This window comes from Schistocerca cancellata, chromosome 3, assembly GCF_023864275.1.
Source record: "Schistocerca cancellata isolate TAMUIC-IGC-003103 chromosome 3, iqSchCanc2.1, whole genome shotgun sequence".
NCBI lineage: Eukaryota > Metazoa > Arthropoda > Insecta > Orthoptera > Acrididae > Schistocerca > Schistocerca cancellata.
The window spans coordinates 187,353,843-187,374,297 of NC_064628.1; the positions used below are offsets into that span (position 1 = coordinate 187,353,843).

The following is a 20,455-nucleotide window of genomic DNA, read 5'->3' on the forward strand; positions in this document are numbered from 1 at the left end:
TTTTGTGTTTTTATTTTCCCTGCATCTGTTTTTGAAAATTAACTCTATTTTCCTTTGTTCTAAATTCTGTGTAATTTATATATTTTTGACTCCTTCTGCATTCTAGTGTCTCACATGCCTAAACAGATCTACGCAATATGAATATAAATAAATACCACTTTTCCCACACATCATTCTGAAAGCCATGGGTCAAGATAAACTGCAGACACAAAATTTTCTTACTTTCAGATGTAATAAGATGATATCATCCCATTCAGTATAATACCACACCTAACATAAAATAATGTTATATATTTCTTTCTGTTCTTCTTTGTTTCACATATGCAAGTACAGACACATGCACATATGAAATCTCCAAGTTGTTTTCCAAGCTGAATTTTTCTGAACCATGATATTATAAGTACACGTTTGCAAAATTATCACAATATAAGAAGTCTTGGTTGCACCTTCACTGAGTTATGATTGTACAGTCAGTCTGTGCTGGGTTACAGTTGAGTAGCCAATTTTTCAAAGTTCAGTTATTCATCATTATTACTGTAAAATGCCACCTGTTTGTTTAACCTAAACTCCTAGAAGTCTCTGTAATTTAATAAAATATTTTCTTACAGGTGTTCAGCTCACTAACTAAAGGTTAATCATCATCATTATGGACAGTGAAAATAAATATGAATAAGTTGAGACTTGGCATTATTAGTGTTGTGTTGCACTATTTAAAAATTATTTAAAACACTTAGCAATTATTAATTGGACACTGAAAAAAGATGTATTATAAGGCATTCAAAAAGCTGTAAACTTACTATTTCAAAAGATCATCTCATTCAGTACTGCTCCAGCACTTATTAACAAAAGTATGACCTTTCTCTTTTTTGAGTCATCAGTCTTCTGACTGGTTTGATGTGGCCCGCCACAAATTCCTCTCCTCTGCCAATCTCTTCATCTCAGAGTAGCACTTGTGACTTACGTCCTCAATTACTTGTTGGATATATTCCAATCTCCATCTTCCTCTACAATTTTTCTCTGCCCTCTACAGCTGCCTCTAGTACCACAGAAGTTATTTTGTGATGTCTTAACAGATGTCCTGTCCTCATGTCCCTTCCTCTGGTCAGTGTTTTCCATAAATTCCTTTCCTTGTCAATTCTCAGGAGAAGCTCCTCATTCCTTACCTTGCCAGTCCATCTAATTTTCAACATTTTTCTGTAACACCACATCTTAAATGCTTGAATTCCCTTCTGTACCAGTTTTTTCACAGTCCATGTTTCACTGTCATGCAATGTTGTGTTCCAAGTGCAAATTCTCAGAAATTTCTTCCTCAAATTAAGGCCTATGTTTGATACTAGCAGATTTCTCTTGGTCAGGAATGCCCTCCTTGCCAGTGCTAGTCTGTTTTTCATGTCCTCCTTGCTCCATCCATCATGGGTTATTTTGCTGCCTAGATAGCAGAATTCCTTATCTTCATGTACTTTGTGATCACCAATCCTAATGTTAAGTTTCTTGCTGTTCTAGTTTTTACTACTTCTCTTTACTTTTGTCTTTCTTCAATTTACTCTTAATCCCTATTCTGTGCTCATTAGACTATGCATTCCATTCAACAGCTCCTGTAATTCTTCTTCACTTTCACTCAGGACAGCCATGTCATCAGCAAATCTTATAATTAATTTGCTTTCATCTTGATTTTTAATCCCTTTCTTGAACTCTCCCTTATTTCCATCATTGCTTCTTCGATGTGTGAGTTGAACAGTAGGGGCAATATATTATATCCCTGTCTAATGTCGGGGACTGATGACCATAGATGTTAAGTCCCATAGTGCTCAGAGCCTGTCTAATGTCCTTTTTAATCTGAGCACTTCATTTTTAGTCTTCCACTCTTATTGTTCCCTTTTGGTTCTTGTACAGCCAGCAGCTTTGCCGCAGTGATGACAGCGGTTCCTGTCAGTTCACCAAACTTAAGCGCTGTTGGGTTAGGATACCACTTGGATGGGTCACTGCGTGGGTCTGCTAAATACTGTTGGCAGGCAGGGTGCACTCAGCCTTTGTGAGGCCATCGAGGAACTACTTGCTTGAGAAGTAGTGGCACTGGTCATGAACACTGACAATGGCCAGGAGAGTGGCGCGTTGACCGCACACCCCTCTGTATCCGCATCCGTTGGTGCCTAAGGGCTGAGAGTGACATAGTGGCCAGTCGGTACCATTGGGCCTTCATGGCCTGTCCAGAGAGTGTTTGTTTTTTGGTTCTTTTACATATTGTATATAAGCTGTGTTTCCCTATAGCTTACCCCTGTTTTTCTTGGAATTTTGAACATCTTGCACAATTTGCCTTTGTTACACAGTTTCTCCAGGTTGACAAATCCTATGTAAATGCCTTCATTTTTCTTTAGTCTTTCTTCCATAATCCACCACAATGTTGTCAGAACTGCCCCTCTGGTACCTTTACCTTTCCTAAAGTCAAACTGATTGTCAGCTAACAGATCCTCAATTTTCTTTTCCATTCTTCCATATATTATTCTTGTCAACAACTTGGATGCATGAGCTGTTAAGCTGATTGTGTGGTAATTCTCACACTTGTGAGCTCTTAACAATCTACAGAAGTGTGTCGATGTTGTTTTCTGAAAGTCTTATGGTATGTTGCCAGTCTAATACAATCTACACACCAATGTTAATAGTAATTTTGTGGCCCCTTCCCCCAATGATTTTAGAAATTCTGATGGAATGTTGTCTACCCTTTATGCCTTATTTGATCTTAAGTCTTCCAAAGCTCTTTTATGTTCTGATTCTAATACCTCTTCTGTATCGACTCGTGTTGTTTCTTATATCATGTCATCAGACAGGTCTTCCCCATCACAAAAGTCCTCAGTGTGCTCTTTCCACTTATCTACTCTCCCCTCATCATTTAAAAGTGGAATTCCCATTGCACTCATAATGTCACCACCCTTGCTTTTAATTTAACAGCAGGTTGCTTTGATTTTTCTATATGCTGAGTCAGTCCTTTCAGCAATTATTTCTTTTTTGATTTCTTTACATTTTTAATGCAGCTATTCTGTCTCCTCTTCCCTGAACTTCCTATTTATTTCATACTGAAGTGATTTATATTTCTGTAATTCTGAATCTCCCTGGACATTTTTGAACTTCCTTGTTTCATCAATCAGGTGAAGTATTTCTTCTGTTAGACATGATTTTGTTGCAGTTAATCTTCTTTGTATTTATGTTTTTTCCAACTTCTGTGATTGCCCTTTTCAGAGATGTCCATCCCTTTTCAGCTAAACTGCCTACTGAGATACTCTTCAACTAAACTGCCTACTGAGATATTCTTTATCACAATATGTATAGCTGCAGAGAACTTCAAGGGTATCTCTTTATTCTTTAGTACTTCCATATCATGCTTCTTTAGCCATTGATTCTTCCTGATTAGCTCTTAATCATCAGCCTACTAATCATAATTACGAAATTGTAATCTAAATTTATATCTGCCCCTGGGCACACCTTATAATCCAATATATAATTTTGGAATGTCTGTCAGACCAGTATGTAATCTAACTGAAATTTTGTCATATCTATTGGCCATTTCCAAGCATACCTCCTCTTCTTGTGTTTCTTGAACAGGGTATTCATTATTACTAGTTGAAATTTATTGCAGAATTCCATTAGCCTCTCTCCTCTCTCGTTTCTAGTACCAAGCTCATATTCTCCCACAATCCTTTCTTCCACTCCTTCCTCTGTATAATTGTCTTACCATAAATCCTTGTCTTCTTTCCATTTCACTTCACTGAAACCCCCCCCCCCCCCCCCCGCTATATCTAGATTAAGCCTCCTCAGTATTTCTCTATTCAAATTTTCCAGCTTCCCTACCATGTTCAAACTTCAGACATTCCATGCCGCAACTCATAGTACAAAGGGCAACTAGAACAAGAAGAAAGATAATACATTCAGTAAAATAGGTAAAAAAAATCAGCAGTGTCATATCTCAACAAGGAACTTGAAACTTTCAGTGGATGAATACAAACAGGTCAGGGGCCCGGCCATGGGAACCAGGATGGCTCCTTTCTATACCTACCTTTTCATGGGTCACTTGGAGGAGGCTTTCCTGGGATCCATAAGCCTTCAGATTTGGTTTGGTTTACATACATTGATGACATATGGACTCATGATGAAGCTGACCGTTTACAGTTTTTGGAATCTCTAAATACATTCTCCCAGTTAAATTTCACATGGTCCTATTTTGAATCCCATGCTACTTTCTGTAATGTTGACCTCATCCTCACAGGTTCAGCTACACACTTCTGTTCACATTAAACCTGCTAACAAACAACAGTACTTACATGTTGTCAATTGCCATCCTTTCAGTGTCTCCCAGACAGCCTTGGCACTTGAGGCAATACTTCTCATTCTCGCCTCAGGCTTCAGTGGACTTAATTACCCCACCAGACTAGTTTTTCTGGGTCACCACATCCAATCCTGGTACTGCTGATCCCTCAAAAAACAACTTAGGAGTACATCTCTTGGCCCTCAGTGCTATAATCATCTTGAGCATATTAATCAGTTACTTCAACAAAGCTGTAACTCCGAAAATCATGCCCTGAAATGAAGTCCATTCTGCCTGACATTTTGGTACCACACCTAGAATAGCTCTTCAGCAACTCCACATCCTCCATCCCCCACCTAAATCTCTGCAATAGCCTGGTCAAACTCAATGCTCCTTCTGCACCCATTTCCCTACACTATGGCTCCTACCATTGTCACTGCTGCAAAACATGCCCTATGTTCCCTACTACCACCACCATTTACCCAATAAGTGGCAAAACATATACTATCAAAGGGAGAGTCACCTGTTAAATGACACATGTCATGTAACCGCTATGTTAACCCTGTTCAGTGTTTCCATTGGTATGACTACCATCGAATTATCAGTTAGGATAAATGGACATAGACAGAGGATGTATACTGCCATTAAACAATATCCTGTTGACAGTTTTGACCTTGGTGTCTGTTTCACCAACTCGACCATCTGAATCCTTGCCCCAGACACCAGTTTTTCAGAACTCTGCAGGTGGGAACTGGCGTTACAAAAAGTCCTTGGTTCTCACCACCCATCTGGCCTTTACATTAATTTTGTTGATCTCAGCATTTGTTCTTGGTAACTGCTCCTTTCTTTACCCCCTTTCAGTTTTCTATATTTTTTTGTTTTCAGACCTGTCTATTTTTCCCTGCCCTGTACCTCCCCCACATACAACACACTTAGTGTTTCACTCCTATAAACTCTTGCATGATGTTTTGATTATTACCCTATCTTCCACCTTTGAGTTCTCAGTTTCTCAAATCAACAATCAGTCTTTCTTTCTCATCCAGTCTGGTAAGTCTCTTTTGACCCAGGGTTCTGGACAACTTTTCCGAACTCCCCCCATTTCCTAAATCTTGCCAATCCTTTTTCTTCATCCTCTTCCTTCCTCTTCAACCCTTCTACCAGAAGGAGCCACTGGCTCTGAAAGCTTGCACAGTTGGTTTAGCTTTCGGTATGTTCTCTCCTGCCATTACTTGATAATGGCCCCACACTGCCAATCGGATGAAGGCTACTCCTCAGCAATTTGCTTGGGAAACATTGCAACATCTTCTGCACAGAAAATGCCCAGGATTGCTGTCAGATGGAATCATTCTGTTGGACAATAATGCCTGCCCTATCACTGTCAATTGAATGAAGGCTTCATTGGGAAACACTGCAACATCCTCCGTACAACCCAGATCTTTCACAGTGTGGTTTTCACATCTCTCACACTGCTGCTAATTGAACAAAGGCCACTCTTCAGCAATTTGGTTGGGAAACACTGCAACATCCTCTACACAGCCTGGATCTTTCACCACCTGATTTTCACATCTTTGGCAGGCTGGAGAAAGACATACAAGGAAGTCGGTTTCAGATGGGTGAGGAAGTGCAAGAATAGTTGTGGCTGTGGATCCGTCAGGAACAGGAACTGATTGTCTCACCCCCCCCCCCCCCCCCCCCCAGTGGGATAAATGTGTGAATGCATATGATGGTTACTTTTGAATGGAACCATTCTGTGCACCGATGTGGAAAGTGTGCGGTTTTCATTTGATTGCCCCCTCTCATTAATGCTCATAAAATTTTGTGAGTGAACTTGTAATTGGCAGTCTAGGTAAAGCAACTTTTCTGAAATCCAAACTGTGATTTACAGAGGATATTATTGTTTTTCAGGTGGGATGATATTCTAGAATACATCACCTCACCTTCTCAAAAGCTTTGGAAACAAAATCAGTGGTGACACTGGTTGGTAGCTGTTCATATTTCTCCTATCACCTTTCTTATAGAGGTTTTTAACAATAGGATATTTAAATCTCTCTGGGAAAAATCCTTAAGTAAGTGATTACATGTTTCAGATAAAACAGAGATTATTATATGGGAGCAAATCTTTAGTACTCTGATGGAAATACCATCAAATCCATATGAATTTTTTTATTTTTTGAGAGGATGTATAATTTTCTTAATTTAAGATGATTTTATGAGTTGATTTTTCAAGGTACTGCTGTGACTTTGCTCTTGAATTGTTGGTCTTTATATTTCCTGCTACATTTAAGAATTGATTATTAAACACATGTGCTACCTCTTACTCATCATTTATAGCCCTCCCATTCAAATCAACATCTGGTCAGTTGTCCTGTCTTTCATTTCATTACATTTCACCCTTAAGTATGTTTTTGGAATTATTGATTTTTGACAAAATGCCATTTTGAGTAGTTTTTGTAGTGTGCAACTGCTGCAGGATCTTTACTTGTTCTTGCCAAGAATTACATTTTCCTTTTTGTTTCAGAAGATACTTTGATCTCGCAAATGATCCAGGGTTTTCTATGTGGCTTTTGATGTCATTTCTATTTAGCTTATGCAGATATTTATTTTCAAATAATGATATGATTTATCATGGAATTGATTAAATTTTATGTCAGCATTTGGTTCATTATAAATTCCATCCCAAGTCATCTGTTGTAAACAAATCTTAAAAATGTTTGTCCAGGTATCGTTAGTTGTTCTAACTGATTTCCACTGAGGAGTACCTATACCTTAAGGCACTATTTTATTCATCCTAACTAACTGTGCACATGATCAGAGAGAGCATTTGTTACTTGGTATACAGTTATTTTATTGCTGTGGGCTCTATCAAAGAAAACATTATCAATTATGATCCTGCTGTCTTTTTCCACCCGTGTTAGAAAGTTAATTAGTGAGATCAAATTGTAGGATCCAAATAAGATTTTTATAGGTCATTTTTCCTATCAGAATCCTTTAGAAAATCTACACTGAAATCATAAAATACTATTGAATGCTTGCTGTTGTCTGACAGATAGCACAGTAAGGAATCCATATGCTACACAAACAGTTCAAAATTTCCCATTCGGGATCCCTATACAGTTACAATTATAAGTGAACTATTTTTCAGTGTTAATTCATAAGCACACATTTCCATGAGCTGATCACTACAAAACCTACTTGTTTTCTCATATTAGTCCTACATGAGTATGATGCAAGAGTGTAATCTTTTATATTGAGTCTGTAACCCTATGGTTGTCTGGTGCTCAGATAGGCACACTGTGTCTATCTTCCCATAGCTCTCCAAATTTCTCTTACAGGTAAGAAGTTCTTCTACCTTATTATTCAGTCCTCTAATATTCTCACAGATAAGCTAACCTTACTTTTTCTATGTTCTTCTCTGTAGCTGAGTGGGCAGCATAGTTAGCTACCATATGAAGGACCTGGGTCAATTCCTGGTACAGCTAAGGATCTTTCCACAGTAGGAGGACTGGTAAGGGGTGCACTCAGCCTCATGATGCCAACTGAGGGCCTACTTGACTAAGAAGTAGCGAATCCATAGTCTGGAAAGTCTGCAAAACAGCTGGGAGAGAGCTGTGCTGACCACATGCTGCCCACCCCCCCACCCCCCCCCCCCCCCAAAAAAAAAAAAAAAAAAAAAAAAATATCGCATCTACATGTCATTGCAAGACAGAGGATGACACAATGGCCAGTAGGCATCTCTTGGGCCTTCACTGCCTTGCAAGTAGTTCATTACTTCTCTTTGCACTCTTACGCATTTTGTGGGGCTCTTCTTCTGTTTTCATTTCTTTCACTATTAAATGCTTGCTGCTGTCTGGCAGACAGCATACTTAGGAATCCACGTGCCTTGTATATGGATCAAAATTTCACAGTGGGGATCTCTGTTCAGCTACAGTTGTAAGTGCACTATTCTTCAGTGTTAATTCACAAGCACGCACTTTTATATTCTGATCGTAAAAGAGGTACCCTCTGGCATGAGTAACTGCACGGATCTTGTTTTGTGTAATGGTGGCCCCACACCCCCATACATTTTCTGCAAAACTCTCAGCCAAACTATATTTCCATCTTTTATTCAGGTATAGGCTGTGTCTAGTATATACCTATCTCTGAACTGCAGTAACCGGCATGGCACTCACATGAGAGTTTGTTTCAGTCAGCAGTAACCTGCCCAACTCTGTTTTCACATAGTTCATAGCAGTGTTAGGTCTTAGCATGATGCTGTACGACATGCCACAAAACTCACATGTGTGTCTGAAGTGTCTACTCCTATCCCATTCAGATCACCAGGATGTTTCCTGCTCCAGATACTTTCATCACTTGATCCTCTTCATGAAAATCCTTACGAAAGTTATCTATGTCATTTGTCACCTGGCTAGCACTAGCACTTTGTTTCACAATACTTGTGACCTGGTCTGCAGTTCCTAAATTGTCCTGTACCACCTTGCTAACACCCCTGTCATGGCTACTACCTAATCTCTTTTGTTACTGACCTACACATAGTTTCTTTGTTAGAAGTCTGCTGGACCCTACTGTGACTTACAGCTGGATAAGGTTCTTCCTCTCCTATTTCAGGTAACAAATCAAGCTTATTAGATGCTATAAGCTTACATGTAGTTGAAGAGCTGTTCCCCTTTCACACATTGCTTGTTACCTCTACCCAGTTCCCACAGTCTGTTTACCCTTTATCTAGTTCATATTTCACGTAATGGAATCCAATCTGAAGGGCAGAAATCTTTGCCTCCTGTTCAGTGATTAACTTGTCTTTTTTGTAGAGCCTAAAGTCCATTCTCCACTACAATTCTCCCCAGTGGAATTCCAACCCACAATCTACGTGTACCATTCCCTGTCTGACTACACTATGGCAACATCCAAACTTATCACACATTATAATTCAGACTAAACACTTTCAAATATAACTTGATCACCTAATACACTCTACACTTCACAGATTTTTGTTACTTATGAATTGCAAAAACTAGGCCTACAGCTTAGCACTTCAGGTGCATGATGCAACATAAGATGTTAGTTATTTCCACTTACAATAAGAACTTAGTATTCACTTAACTGCTGGATGTGTTAATTAACTTATTCATAATTAATGTAACTTTTATATATAGTTTTTATGAATATTACTTGATGCTAGACAATGTTTACAATTGGTAAACTGTGGCCTGTTATGCATGATGAGATTTTATGTGATAATATAAATACAAAACCTCTGATCATGAAATCTTCAATTGCCCAGATGAAGGATATATAAAAGAACAAACTTACATTCAAAATATGCTTCAAGCAATCACTTTTCCCTATAAAAATTATTTATTTTTTGCTAGTAGCGCAGAGGCAGCTACTGTGTGCACTAGTACCCCTAATCAAGACACATAAAACATATCACAGCACTCCCAGTTTTCAGGAGAATATACTCATTTTCCAGGGAGGAAAGAGGAGTTAACTGAGGAAGCCTGGACACAGGAACAGGGTGCACCAAACCTAGGCTGAGACACACCCACCTTGCATTAGGAAGGACAGGAGAAAATTAATTTTAACTTTCCATTATGAGATCATTCGAGTTTGCATTAGTGAAACACAAGAAAGTGGATTGGCTGTGTCCATTTCAAAGAAAACATCCTAGAATTTACCTTAACCAATTTAAAAAACCATGGGAACCTCAAAACTGAATGGCCAGATGAAGATTGGAGCCCTGGTTCAGATTGTTAACAGTAGTGCCAACTCTCTCAGTTGAGAAACATGGGAAACAAATCTCTGTTTATTCCAAAATTCAACTCAATTAAAAATATTGAAGTCCATATAGGAGAATTCATCCTCATAAAGTGAATTAATCTTTTTCTGCATAAATAGATAAATGTATAATGTCAGAAAGAATTAACAGATGTTCTTATAAAAAGTTAATACAGACAACAATACTGTGCAAACCACTCAAAATAATAACATTCCCTCATTTATTATGCCACAATATTTCAAGATATTCGGTTCATCAAGTCTCACAGAGGAAGACATATGACTTACCGGTCCAAAGCTGTCATATTCAGTAGAAGACAATGAATTACGATGTTGTAGGTTGCTTTGATATGTAGATTCGTCAGCAGAGTTATCACTATCTGCATCTTGTGCCAGAACATGACCAAGTGGTGCTGTAGTCTCCACCAAAACCATCACACTGACCCTTAGTGGGAAGAGGCCACAGAGCGTAAGCAAGTGTCCTTTCTCTATGTGATTTGGAGATGCATAGAGTCTGAAATATTACCTGTTACATTATTAATTGCTGACATTTTGCATGTGACATATTTCAGTCAAAGAAGAAAGAAAAACAAACATAAACTGATACAAAACAAGCTGAGATGTGCTGTGCATATTACATGTACTTAAAGCACTAGCTCCTCTTCACTAATACATCATTTTTCATATATTTCAATATGAATATCCTATTGTTATTTTTTATCTATCCAATTAAAGTATTCTTATTTAAAAGATATTCTCTAGACATATGAAGATCCATTACAGTTTGTACATTTCTGTTCATGTCAGTGTATATTCTTAATAGATGTGATAAGTTATAACAAACAATATCAGTTCTGTGAATGTGAGCTGTCACAACCATTCACAAACTTATGGTAAATTTCTAGAATATTTCTAATTTTGTTGTCTGCATAAGTTGAATGGAAGAGAGCCACAAAAATAAGATGAAAAGTCACAACAAAACATTAATTTCCTCATCTGTTAACTGTTCAAGTTCTCATGCAGTTGATGTAATCAAAGATTAATGGGAAACTTTACACAACATGGCAGGATACACACTATTTACCACATAATCAGGTGAAAACAAGGTAGCCTGTCTGCCAGCTGACTCACATAAACAGATTTTCAAAATGTAATAGGCACTAGAAACTGAGCAAACTGCAGTTCCTTTGTTTCAAACATAAGAGAAGAAAGGTTTGAAAGAATTGATAATTTATTAATGTTAGGCAAGGAAGTCACAAGAACCCTATGCCACTGACAAAAACAGTAGAACAGAATACATCAAACTTGAAAATTACTGCCACTGTTTGTCATTTAATCTGTTCTTTGACTCATCAACAAAGCCTCAGGGTTCCAAACTCCTTATATCTTGTCAAATTATCCCTACTCTGTTTATCTGAAAGAAGGAGCCAGAGATTTTACAACTCAGTAGGCCTTTCAACTATAGACTCTCCTGGCATATGGTAGGTACAGATTTTGTCTATGTTTACTGAGCTACATCTTTATTTTAAACATTTCTTGATCATAGATTCTTACATGAAAGTAACAGTTTCATTGAGCTGATAGTGATGAAATGCATATCTTGCTGCTTAGCACTGTATTATTTATACAGAAAATTTGATGCACTATGTTAAATTTATCAGGACATGAATGATGCTTTGAAGGTGTGACACAGTTATCATAGTACCACTTAGAGGTTCCATTCATTAGCTATTACCAAACACTGTCCTACATTGTATCACTTCCCAGGATCTCTCTCTCTCTCTCTCTCTCTCTCTCTCTCTCTCTCTCTCTCTCTCTCTCTCTCTCTCTCTCTGTGTGTGTGTGTGTGTGTGTGTGTGTGTGTGTGTGTGTGTGTGTGTGTATGTGTGTAACATGCAGGCCCTGGAGAAGTTGAGAAGAAACATCATGTACTGTAATCCATAGATATCCACTCTTCATGTTATGCACATGCAATATTAAAGAATATATCTTGGAATAAGAAGTATTCTGAAAGAAATATATGAACCTTTGTGGAGGAAATTATTCAAGATGACACCAACTGTGATTGGATGTAATTGTTCTGTGAGTCAGGTCTCCTGATTATTTTAGTGACCATTGGATTACTTCTATTACTCTGTACTACACTGTGTAGTTAACACATCATCCTCTTGTAATATAGGCTATGTCAGATGCAAGAAAACTACTTGATACCTTATAACAAAATCTTTAAACAGTTAAAGAAAGACCACTCTGATACTCAAAATATGGAACTTATTCTTAAGTCATACGCACTACAAAACAGTTAAAAACATTATAAACCTATACAACCAAAAATGTCAGTATTCCTATGGGCATAGGTTCTCTAACATATGGGATTGCAAATATATTACATCCAAAGTGAGTTGCTAGTCAGTTATATTTTCATTAATTTTCCTGCTGAAACCAAAACTTACAAATTTAACATCTATTGTTCTATTACACCAGTTTTAAAAACAATTTTCTTTACTTACGCAAGTATTTCTTGAGGTTCAAGTATCAATTCTGACTGTTGACTGTTAGTAACAGTGGAAACATTCAATGCTGTGAAATAATGAGATCCTCTCTGGAAGAAAGAAGAATGTTTTATCAGTGAATTGTAAATGAAAAATGTATTTTAATATCTTTTTATTCTGAATCTTTATTATACTTGCCTCAACTTCTATTAGATGTTATACTCTAGAATTACATCCTTCATATTCTTTCTGATTATGTCTGATAACATTTGGTCACAGTGTTGTTATAATATTTGGTAGTAATAATATCTTTAATTTTTAAAAATTATTATCAGTGCTGATTTTCTGGAAAAAAATTAAGTGATACTCTGTGACCTGTGCCAATGCCTAACATTTACAAATTACTGCTGTAAGAAATTATAACACACTTTTAATGAGTACCTTAAAGTAATCAACTAGTCCAGATTTATATATATCTGGAATTAATGTTAAAACGTACTTTGCAGATGAACCTGGTTGTTTAGAGCAGGTTCCTAATCAGCATCAGAATATCACTATCATGTTTCTCATGCTTCTGTCCCATGATTTTGCTGTCTATAGCCAACTACCTTCCTTTCAGGAACCAGGTATCCACATAAAGATTTGGGTTATATGGTTGTAAAAGAGGTCCTATGAGTTGAAGAAAATCAAGTTTTCAACAGTCCTCAGCTGCAATAATGCTTTTACTGCCATTAAACTAAGTTAATTTGTTAAAACCCCTCTCACATTCAGTGGTGGATTTTGCTACACAATTAGCTAAGTTTATCAAAGGCAGTAGAGAAGCTGAATATTCCTTTTTTTTCTAGGAACTCCCAAAAACCTCTGATTACTATTTTTTCAGAAAATCTGAATCATTGACATAATTTTTATGTTTTCCTCACAAGTTGATGCAGAATTGTCAGACAAATGTGACGCATGCAGTTTTTTAGTGCATGAATAAATATCATCGTCATCACTTCATAGTCTACCACCCATTCACTTGCACAACCTTTCATAAAATGATTTTCGGTCAATGTGCTTGGTCCAGTAATACATCTTTTTTTATTTCCTTCAACTGCATTTGTTCTTTTTCTTTTTCTCTTCAATCACTTGGAGTCTTTTTCTTTTTTTTCTTTTTTTTTTTTTTTAAAAAGAGTGATATTATGAGCCTGTAGCTCTAAACTGAGGTCGAACAACTACTACAGCAGTTCCCACATTAAATCCAGATCTAAAAATCCAAAATACAGTCAATACTGGTGAAGACCTCCATACATTTTCTTATCAGTGTTGTCTCTGGTTATATCACTCTTAGTACTACTAAACTGTGAAACTAGCACCTTATAATTTCTCCAAACAGCTGAAACATTTCAAAAGCTATAGACAACCCACTGAGTACCCAAGACTGTGACACTTTTAAGAATTTGAGTTTCAAGTTCTTCTGCATGTCTTCTTAGTTCTCTGGTATTTTGTGGGGGAGATGTTAGTTGGTTCAGTCATATCAGGTAGCACTGTTTGAATATAAATAATCGGGGAGAAATTTGGCTGATTGTTGAACTTTCATCAAGAATCAAAGAAATTTTGCTGATGATTCAATTATATTTTTGATGACTCTGACTTTTATTTCAGCAAACAGTTTGACTTAATATGTTGACACATGCAAAGCAGGAAGAAAGAATACACCCATGTCCACTACATTTAATTTATGGACATCAATTTCTGACTTGAGATCATGTATCAGTGGATTCCTTTTGGTAACTTTGTAGGCAGCTCTGAAAACATTAGCTGTTACTGACTTCATCAGGTTACCCTCCATTCAAAGGCTGTTGCATGCAGTGACCATTATTTTAATTTGTAAATACGGTAATAGATTTCAGCTATCACTCGTCCTTTGGAATTTTTATTGGCAGATCTAGATTTCAACTAGAAACTAGCCATTGTCAATGCACTATGACTTTTGGTTAATGCATGTAATGCCTGTTGGTCAGGCTTTGTCCACTGTTCATTGAATGAGTATTCAATGACCAACAGGCATTACATGCATTAACCAAAAATGATAGTGCATTGAGAATGGCTAGTTTCTAGCTGAAATCTAGATCTGCCAATAAAAATTCCAAAGGATGACTGATAGCTGAAATATATTATTTACAAATGTTACTGACTTGTCATTCTCCAGTGCTTTAACACAGACTTTTCCCAAAGACTTTTCACTTACTGCAGATAATATTTTCAAAGCAGCTTTATGGGCTGAGCTTTCTTGATGTTTAATAATTTTTCTGGAGAGATATCATCTGGTCTGTTTTACATGCTCCAAAGCATGACACAGAAATTTTTTTTATCACTGTTGTCAAATATTTATTCCTTGTTTACTTCCAATTTTCTTCTACTCTTGGATCCCCGTTTTTTTATTTATTACCATCCAACACTAGTTCTTCTTACAGAAATCTTCTTTCCATTCTATTGTCCAATAATCTGGAAGATCATAATCAACTCTGTTTACAAAGATAGGTCCACATGTGAATGGCATGTTTTCAGGACACATGATTTCATTTCCGCTCTTTTCCTTACTTTCATAACCTCTGCCATTTTCATCATCACCCTCAAACAAATTAACCTTTTTATTCACAGAAGATGATAAATAGTGCATAAACTTACACCATGATTTGACTCTGAAACTCTAATAGAATTCAACACTTCACCTTAATCTCTTCAACACTGGAAATCAGAAGTGGAAAAACAACATTACAATATTACTGGATGACAAAATCTATTTTAAAAGCTGACTGCATAAGACTGTTATTTAATTCCATGACTCTTAACACACATATGTGGAATGATTTGAGTAATATTGTAAAGGTCAATAATATTGTAAAGTACAATATTCTAGTCATGTTTTCAAAGACTGCGAGATTGGCTGCCATGACACCTGAATGGAATATCAACATATTATGTACAAATGCCCCAGATACAGATGAAATATACAGGGCTATTACAAATGATTGAAGCGATTTCATAAATTCACTGTAGCTCCATTCATTGACATATGGTCACGACACACTACAGATATGTAGAAAAACTCATAAAGTTTTGTTCGGCTGAAGCTGCACTTCAGGTTTCTGCCGTCAGAGCGCTCATGAGCGCAGTGAGACAAAATGGCAACAGGAGCCGAGAAAGCATATTTCGTGCTTGAAATGCACTCACATCAGTCAGTCATAACAGTGCAACAACACTTCAGAACAAAGTTCAACAGAGATCCACCAACTGCTAACTCCATTTGGCGATGGTATGCACAGTTTAAAGCTTCTGGATGCCTCTGTAAGGGGAAATCAACGGGTCGGCCTGCAGTGAGCGAAGAAACGGCTGAACGCGTGCGGGCAAGTTTCACGAGTAGCCCACGGAAAATTGGCTCATGCCACAACTGGAGACCGACAGCGCCGACTTCATCTTTCAACAGGATGGTGCTCCACCGCACTTCCATCATGATGTTCGGCATTTCTTAAACAGGAGATTGGAAAACCGATGGATCGGTCGTGGTGGAGATCATGATCAGCAATTCATGTCATGGCCTCCACGCTCTCCTGACTTAACCCCATGTGATTTCTTTCTGTGGGGTTATGTGAAAGATTCAGTGTTTAAACCTCCTCTACCAAGAAACGTGCCAGAACTGCGAGTTCGCATCAACGATGCTTTCGAACTCATTGATGGGGACATGCTCCGCCGAGTGTGGGAGGAACTTGATTATCGGCTTGATGTCTGCCGAATCACTAAAGGGGCACATATCGAACATTTGTGAATGCCTAAAAAAACTTTTTGAGTTTTTGTATGTGTGTGCAAAGCATTGTGTAAATATCTCAAATAATAAAGTTATTGTAGAGCTGTGAAATCGCTTCAATCATTTGTAATAACCCTGTATTTTGCTAATATTGTCATTGATGTATAATTTTTCTGCCTTTAAATATAAATAAAATGTAGATTTTTTTCCCCTCTGATGACTCAAAAAGTTAAAGGGGATGCATCTCCAAGTGTACCCCTGGAAACTCAGCACTGGTGATTACTACATGATAACCCTAAGGGAATAGAAATGAGATCCATTTATTGCTGGTGCTCTATTAACTAGAAGTAAAAAAATTTAAAACACTTATTGTATTTGCCCTGCTAACTAATTAAATGCTTATATAGTACTTGTAGTAAAAGTATACCATAAACATTGTGGTGCACTGTCCTCTTTCGTCTAAAAGACTTTGAAACACAACTGTTCATACCATTTTTTAAATTCATCAGTTCTACAACTGCTTGGATGCTATTGCGGCCTTCCTCATGATAATGTTTTATTCACTTATTGATTCAGTCAGTCATACATTCATTAACACCTCATATTATATGTATTCCATCATGAAGGAGAGTCTTCAATAACATGAAATGAGTCAGTCATTTATTATCTGGCAGAAACAGAAGAATTTTAACAACCAGTAGCAACTAGCCCTAATATTCTCCCACTGATGATTATGTGAATTAGTTCTAGATTACTTTATTGTATACATAAACAGAGAAGCAGGCATTTTCAAGAAATCTACTGCTCTGCCTTTTACACCATTCATCTGCTTTTTTCATCTAATAGTCCAAACTAGGTATAGTGGTATATTTACATTTACACTGAACAGTATCAGTGGTCTATATACTCGAAAAGTTAAAGGCTGTTTAACAAGAACATTAGTGTTTAGAATTTACATCCCAAGTCCAAACATTCTGGTACATTATAAAATAAGTGAGTAATTAGGTACTGTTGAGGTGTAACATATCTTTCGTAGAATGAGACGTCCCACAATATTGATATTCATTGGCCAATGAAAGATGTTCATGAGTTAAGGTAGTTAGTAAGTAGGAACCATCTGACTTTTGGGAGGTTCTTTGATGGTTTGTGCAAATCGAAATTGTAGGGATCCTGTACTGCTGGCAATGTGGGCCATGGACTGGCACTTCTACCTGCTGGGTGGAGTTGTTTGCTCCATGGGTCCATGAGGGAAAGGCATGGGGCACATGTGACTTTCATGACACCAATGAAATCATCATGGCATTGAGTTTAGATTTTATTGTACTATTGTTCACAGTCTTATGAGAGATGGATGCTTGACACATCTAATTAGGGTACCCAGATGTCCTGTTTTTAATGGGACTTCCTTTTTCATTTTCCCACAAAATATTCAGTGAGGCCAAATGTCCTGATTATTCATAATTAGCAGTAACCTTGTCTACAATACAATACAATACAATACTGCAGAAACGATGGACAGATGTAACAGTGTTATACAGCTATCAGGGTTCAATTGTATTTGCTGTTACGAATCAGCTATTCACTGTTAGATGACATAAATTTGCAGTAGATGGAACTGACATGATGTCTTCAGACTGTTTCCGATAACAATGAGATGCAGACAGCAGCTTCAACACTTGGTTTGACAAGCTTGCTTTAGTGTGCTCCACTGTTTGTTGCTTGCTGTGTGTGAAACTAACTTGTGCCCATTAATTTGGGGAAAACAACATGCTCTTTCTTGAAAACCATGAAAGAAGAGTTCCCTTTCTTGAAGGAAACTATGAGTATGAAGGTAGAATGTACACTGTGTTGTTCAGTGTTTTTTGATTGATCATAGAGGATGTGATGATATATCACAGCACATAAAGAAAAAGAAGCATCTGGTGGCAGTTACTGCTAGAACGTCTAGTAGCATAACTTCCTTTGTAAGTATGAGTAAACTACAAACAGAGGAAGATAAATGGATTGCTCTGGCGGAAGGACTGTTTGCATTCCATACCATGGAACACAATCATCCTTTCCATTCAATGGACTGCATGCCTCTTCTAATCAGAGACCTATTTGAGAAGAAATTAATATGTTCGAGGACAAAATGCGAATCAATTTTTTTGCTATACGCAGTGCATGAAGTGCAGTCTGAACTTAAAAAGATGGAAAGAATGTGTCTGTGATGGTTGATGCATCAAATAACAGAAGCATTGAATGGAAGATGATAAGTATATGTCTGTGGTGGTTGATGCATCAAATCATAGAAGCATAAAGCTAATGCTGATTCTAGCTAAGTATTTAATTCCTATCAAAGGTGTCCAGTCCAAAGTAATCTGTCTTCAGAACCCTGGTACAGAAATGACAGAATTATTAGCTACCTATATTCTGGCTAGTTTAAAAAAAAGGCAAAATATAGTTGACAAGATTGTCACACGTTGTTCAAGTAACTGTAATACCAACTTTGGTAGAAACAAGAGGGCAGGAACAAACAATGTTTATTCCAAACTGAACAGTGTTCTCAAGATGAACATTCAAGGCATTGGTTGTGCAGCCCATGTGGTACACAAACAAATGCAGACATTCTTCCCATTGACATAGAAACAATAGTGAATAAAATTGTTCAGTATTTTTCACATTTACACTTTGCGTGTGGAAGAACAGAAATCATTCTGTGATTTCACTGATACTGAACACAAGTTCTAGGCAGTATTAAAACTAGGTGGTCGTCATTGTTGCCTGGAGTTATAAGGGTTATTGATCAGTATGATCCTTTTAAATGTTATTTACTGTATCAGGATAGGTATCCTACTTTGCTGAAACAGTTTTTTGAGAACACACAGTCCTTCTTTGGTTTCGTCTTACACAAAGCCAATTGAAAATGTTTTCAAATTCAATCCAAAAGTTGGAAAGAACCACGATTTCAACTGCAGAATCAGCTGAGGAGTTACAGCAGCTTAAAGAAAAAATCAGTAACAGGAAATGTAGTAAATTTCAAACTTCAGTTATTTCTTCAATTTTAATTAACTAAGAAATGAGAGGTTTTTTCACTCAGTCAAAATACAAGTCAATTACCAATTTATTTGATGATGCTTTTGTGACTTATTTAGAAAAGTGGACTTCTCCATTTCAGCCTCTGCAATCATTTCATTGGATAACACTGAAAAATTCTGTTTCTTGGGCTGGACTTTTAAATTGTCTGAAAATTCTTAAGACGGTGGATTCAGGTGCAACATTTCAGATAGATGAAGATGTATTGCCTGATGAGATAGGACGCGAGAACAACACTGTATCCAAGAAACTTGAGGAATGGGAAAAGCTAATTTGTAAACAGATAAGAGATGATGTGATGTATTCCATACACATAAAAGTACAGGTACTTCATGTAAAAATATATAGACTCCTGTGAGTTTTGCTCTTGCTGTACCAGGCACAAATGCTGTTGTGGAAATGTTATTTTCAATTTTGAATTTCCTTTAGATCGATGAGAAAAACCATTTTACCACAGAAACTATTGAAGTAATTGTAATAGTTAAGACTTGTTATCAAGATCTTACCTGCAATGAGTTCTACAACCTTCAATATTAGGTCTTATGATAAGTACAAAATTGGTAGCAGTGTTCCTGATACAGTAGCTAAATGGTCTATGGCTTTTTGATGTCTACATTAGTGTTCATTTGTTACAAAAAATGAATTATGATGCAGTGACATTACAAACATGTTTTGAAGTGTTTTGTTAAAATATATGCCTTTTTATGTGCATATACTTTAGTTTTTATGTATTTTAGTAAAGTAATCCAGTCATATATACAGAATATTTTCTTTCTGTCTGGTGTTGTTGTAGTCTTCAGTTCAGAGACTGGTTTGATACAGCTCTCCATGCTGCTGTATCCTGTGAAAGTTTCTTTATCTCACAGTACCTACTGCAACCTTCATCCTTCTGAATCTGCTTAGTGTATTCATCTCTTTGTCTCCCGCTACAATTTTTACCCTCCACGCTGCCCTCCAATACTAAATTGGTGATCCCTTGATGCCTCAGAACATGTCCTACCAACCGATCTCTTCTTGTAGTCAAGTTGTGCC

General features: G+C 37.1%; 1 protein-coding gene across 1 annotated transcript in view; it reads right to left on the reverse strand.

Annotated features, from left to right (window-relative positions):
- The window catches only part of LOC126176677 (serine/threonine-protein kinase Nek8), a 306,561-nt gene that overhangs the window by 17,158 nt on the left and 268,948 nt on the right, over nt 1-20,455 (reverse strand). The window contains exons 20-21 of the mRNA XM_049923838.1: nt 12,580-12,671; nt 10,358-10,583 (exon numbers count right to left, since the gene is read on the reverse strand). Coding sequence (XP_049779795.1) covers nt 10,358-10,583; nt 12,580-12,671 — 318 coding nt within the window. The remainder of the gene's footprint in view (nt 1-10,357; nt 10,584-12,579; nt 12,672-20,455) is intronic.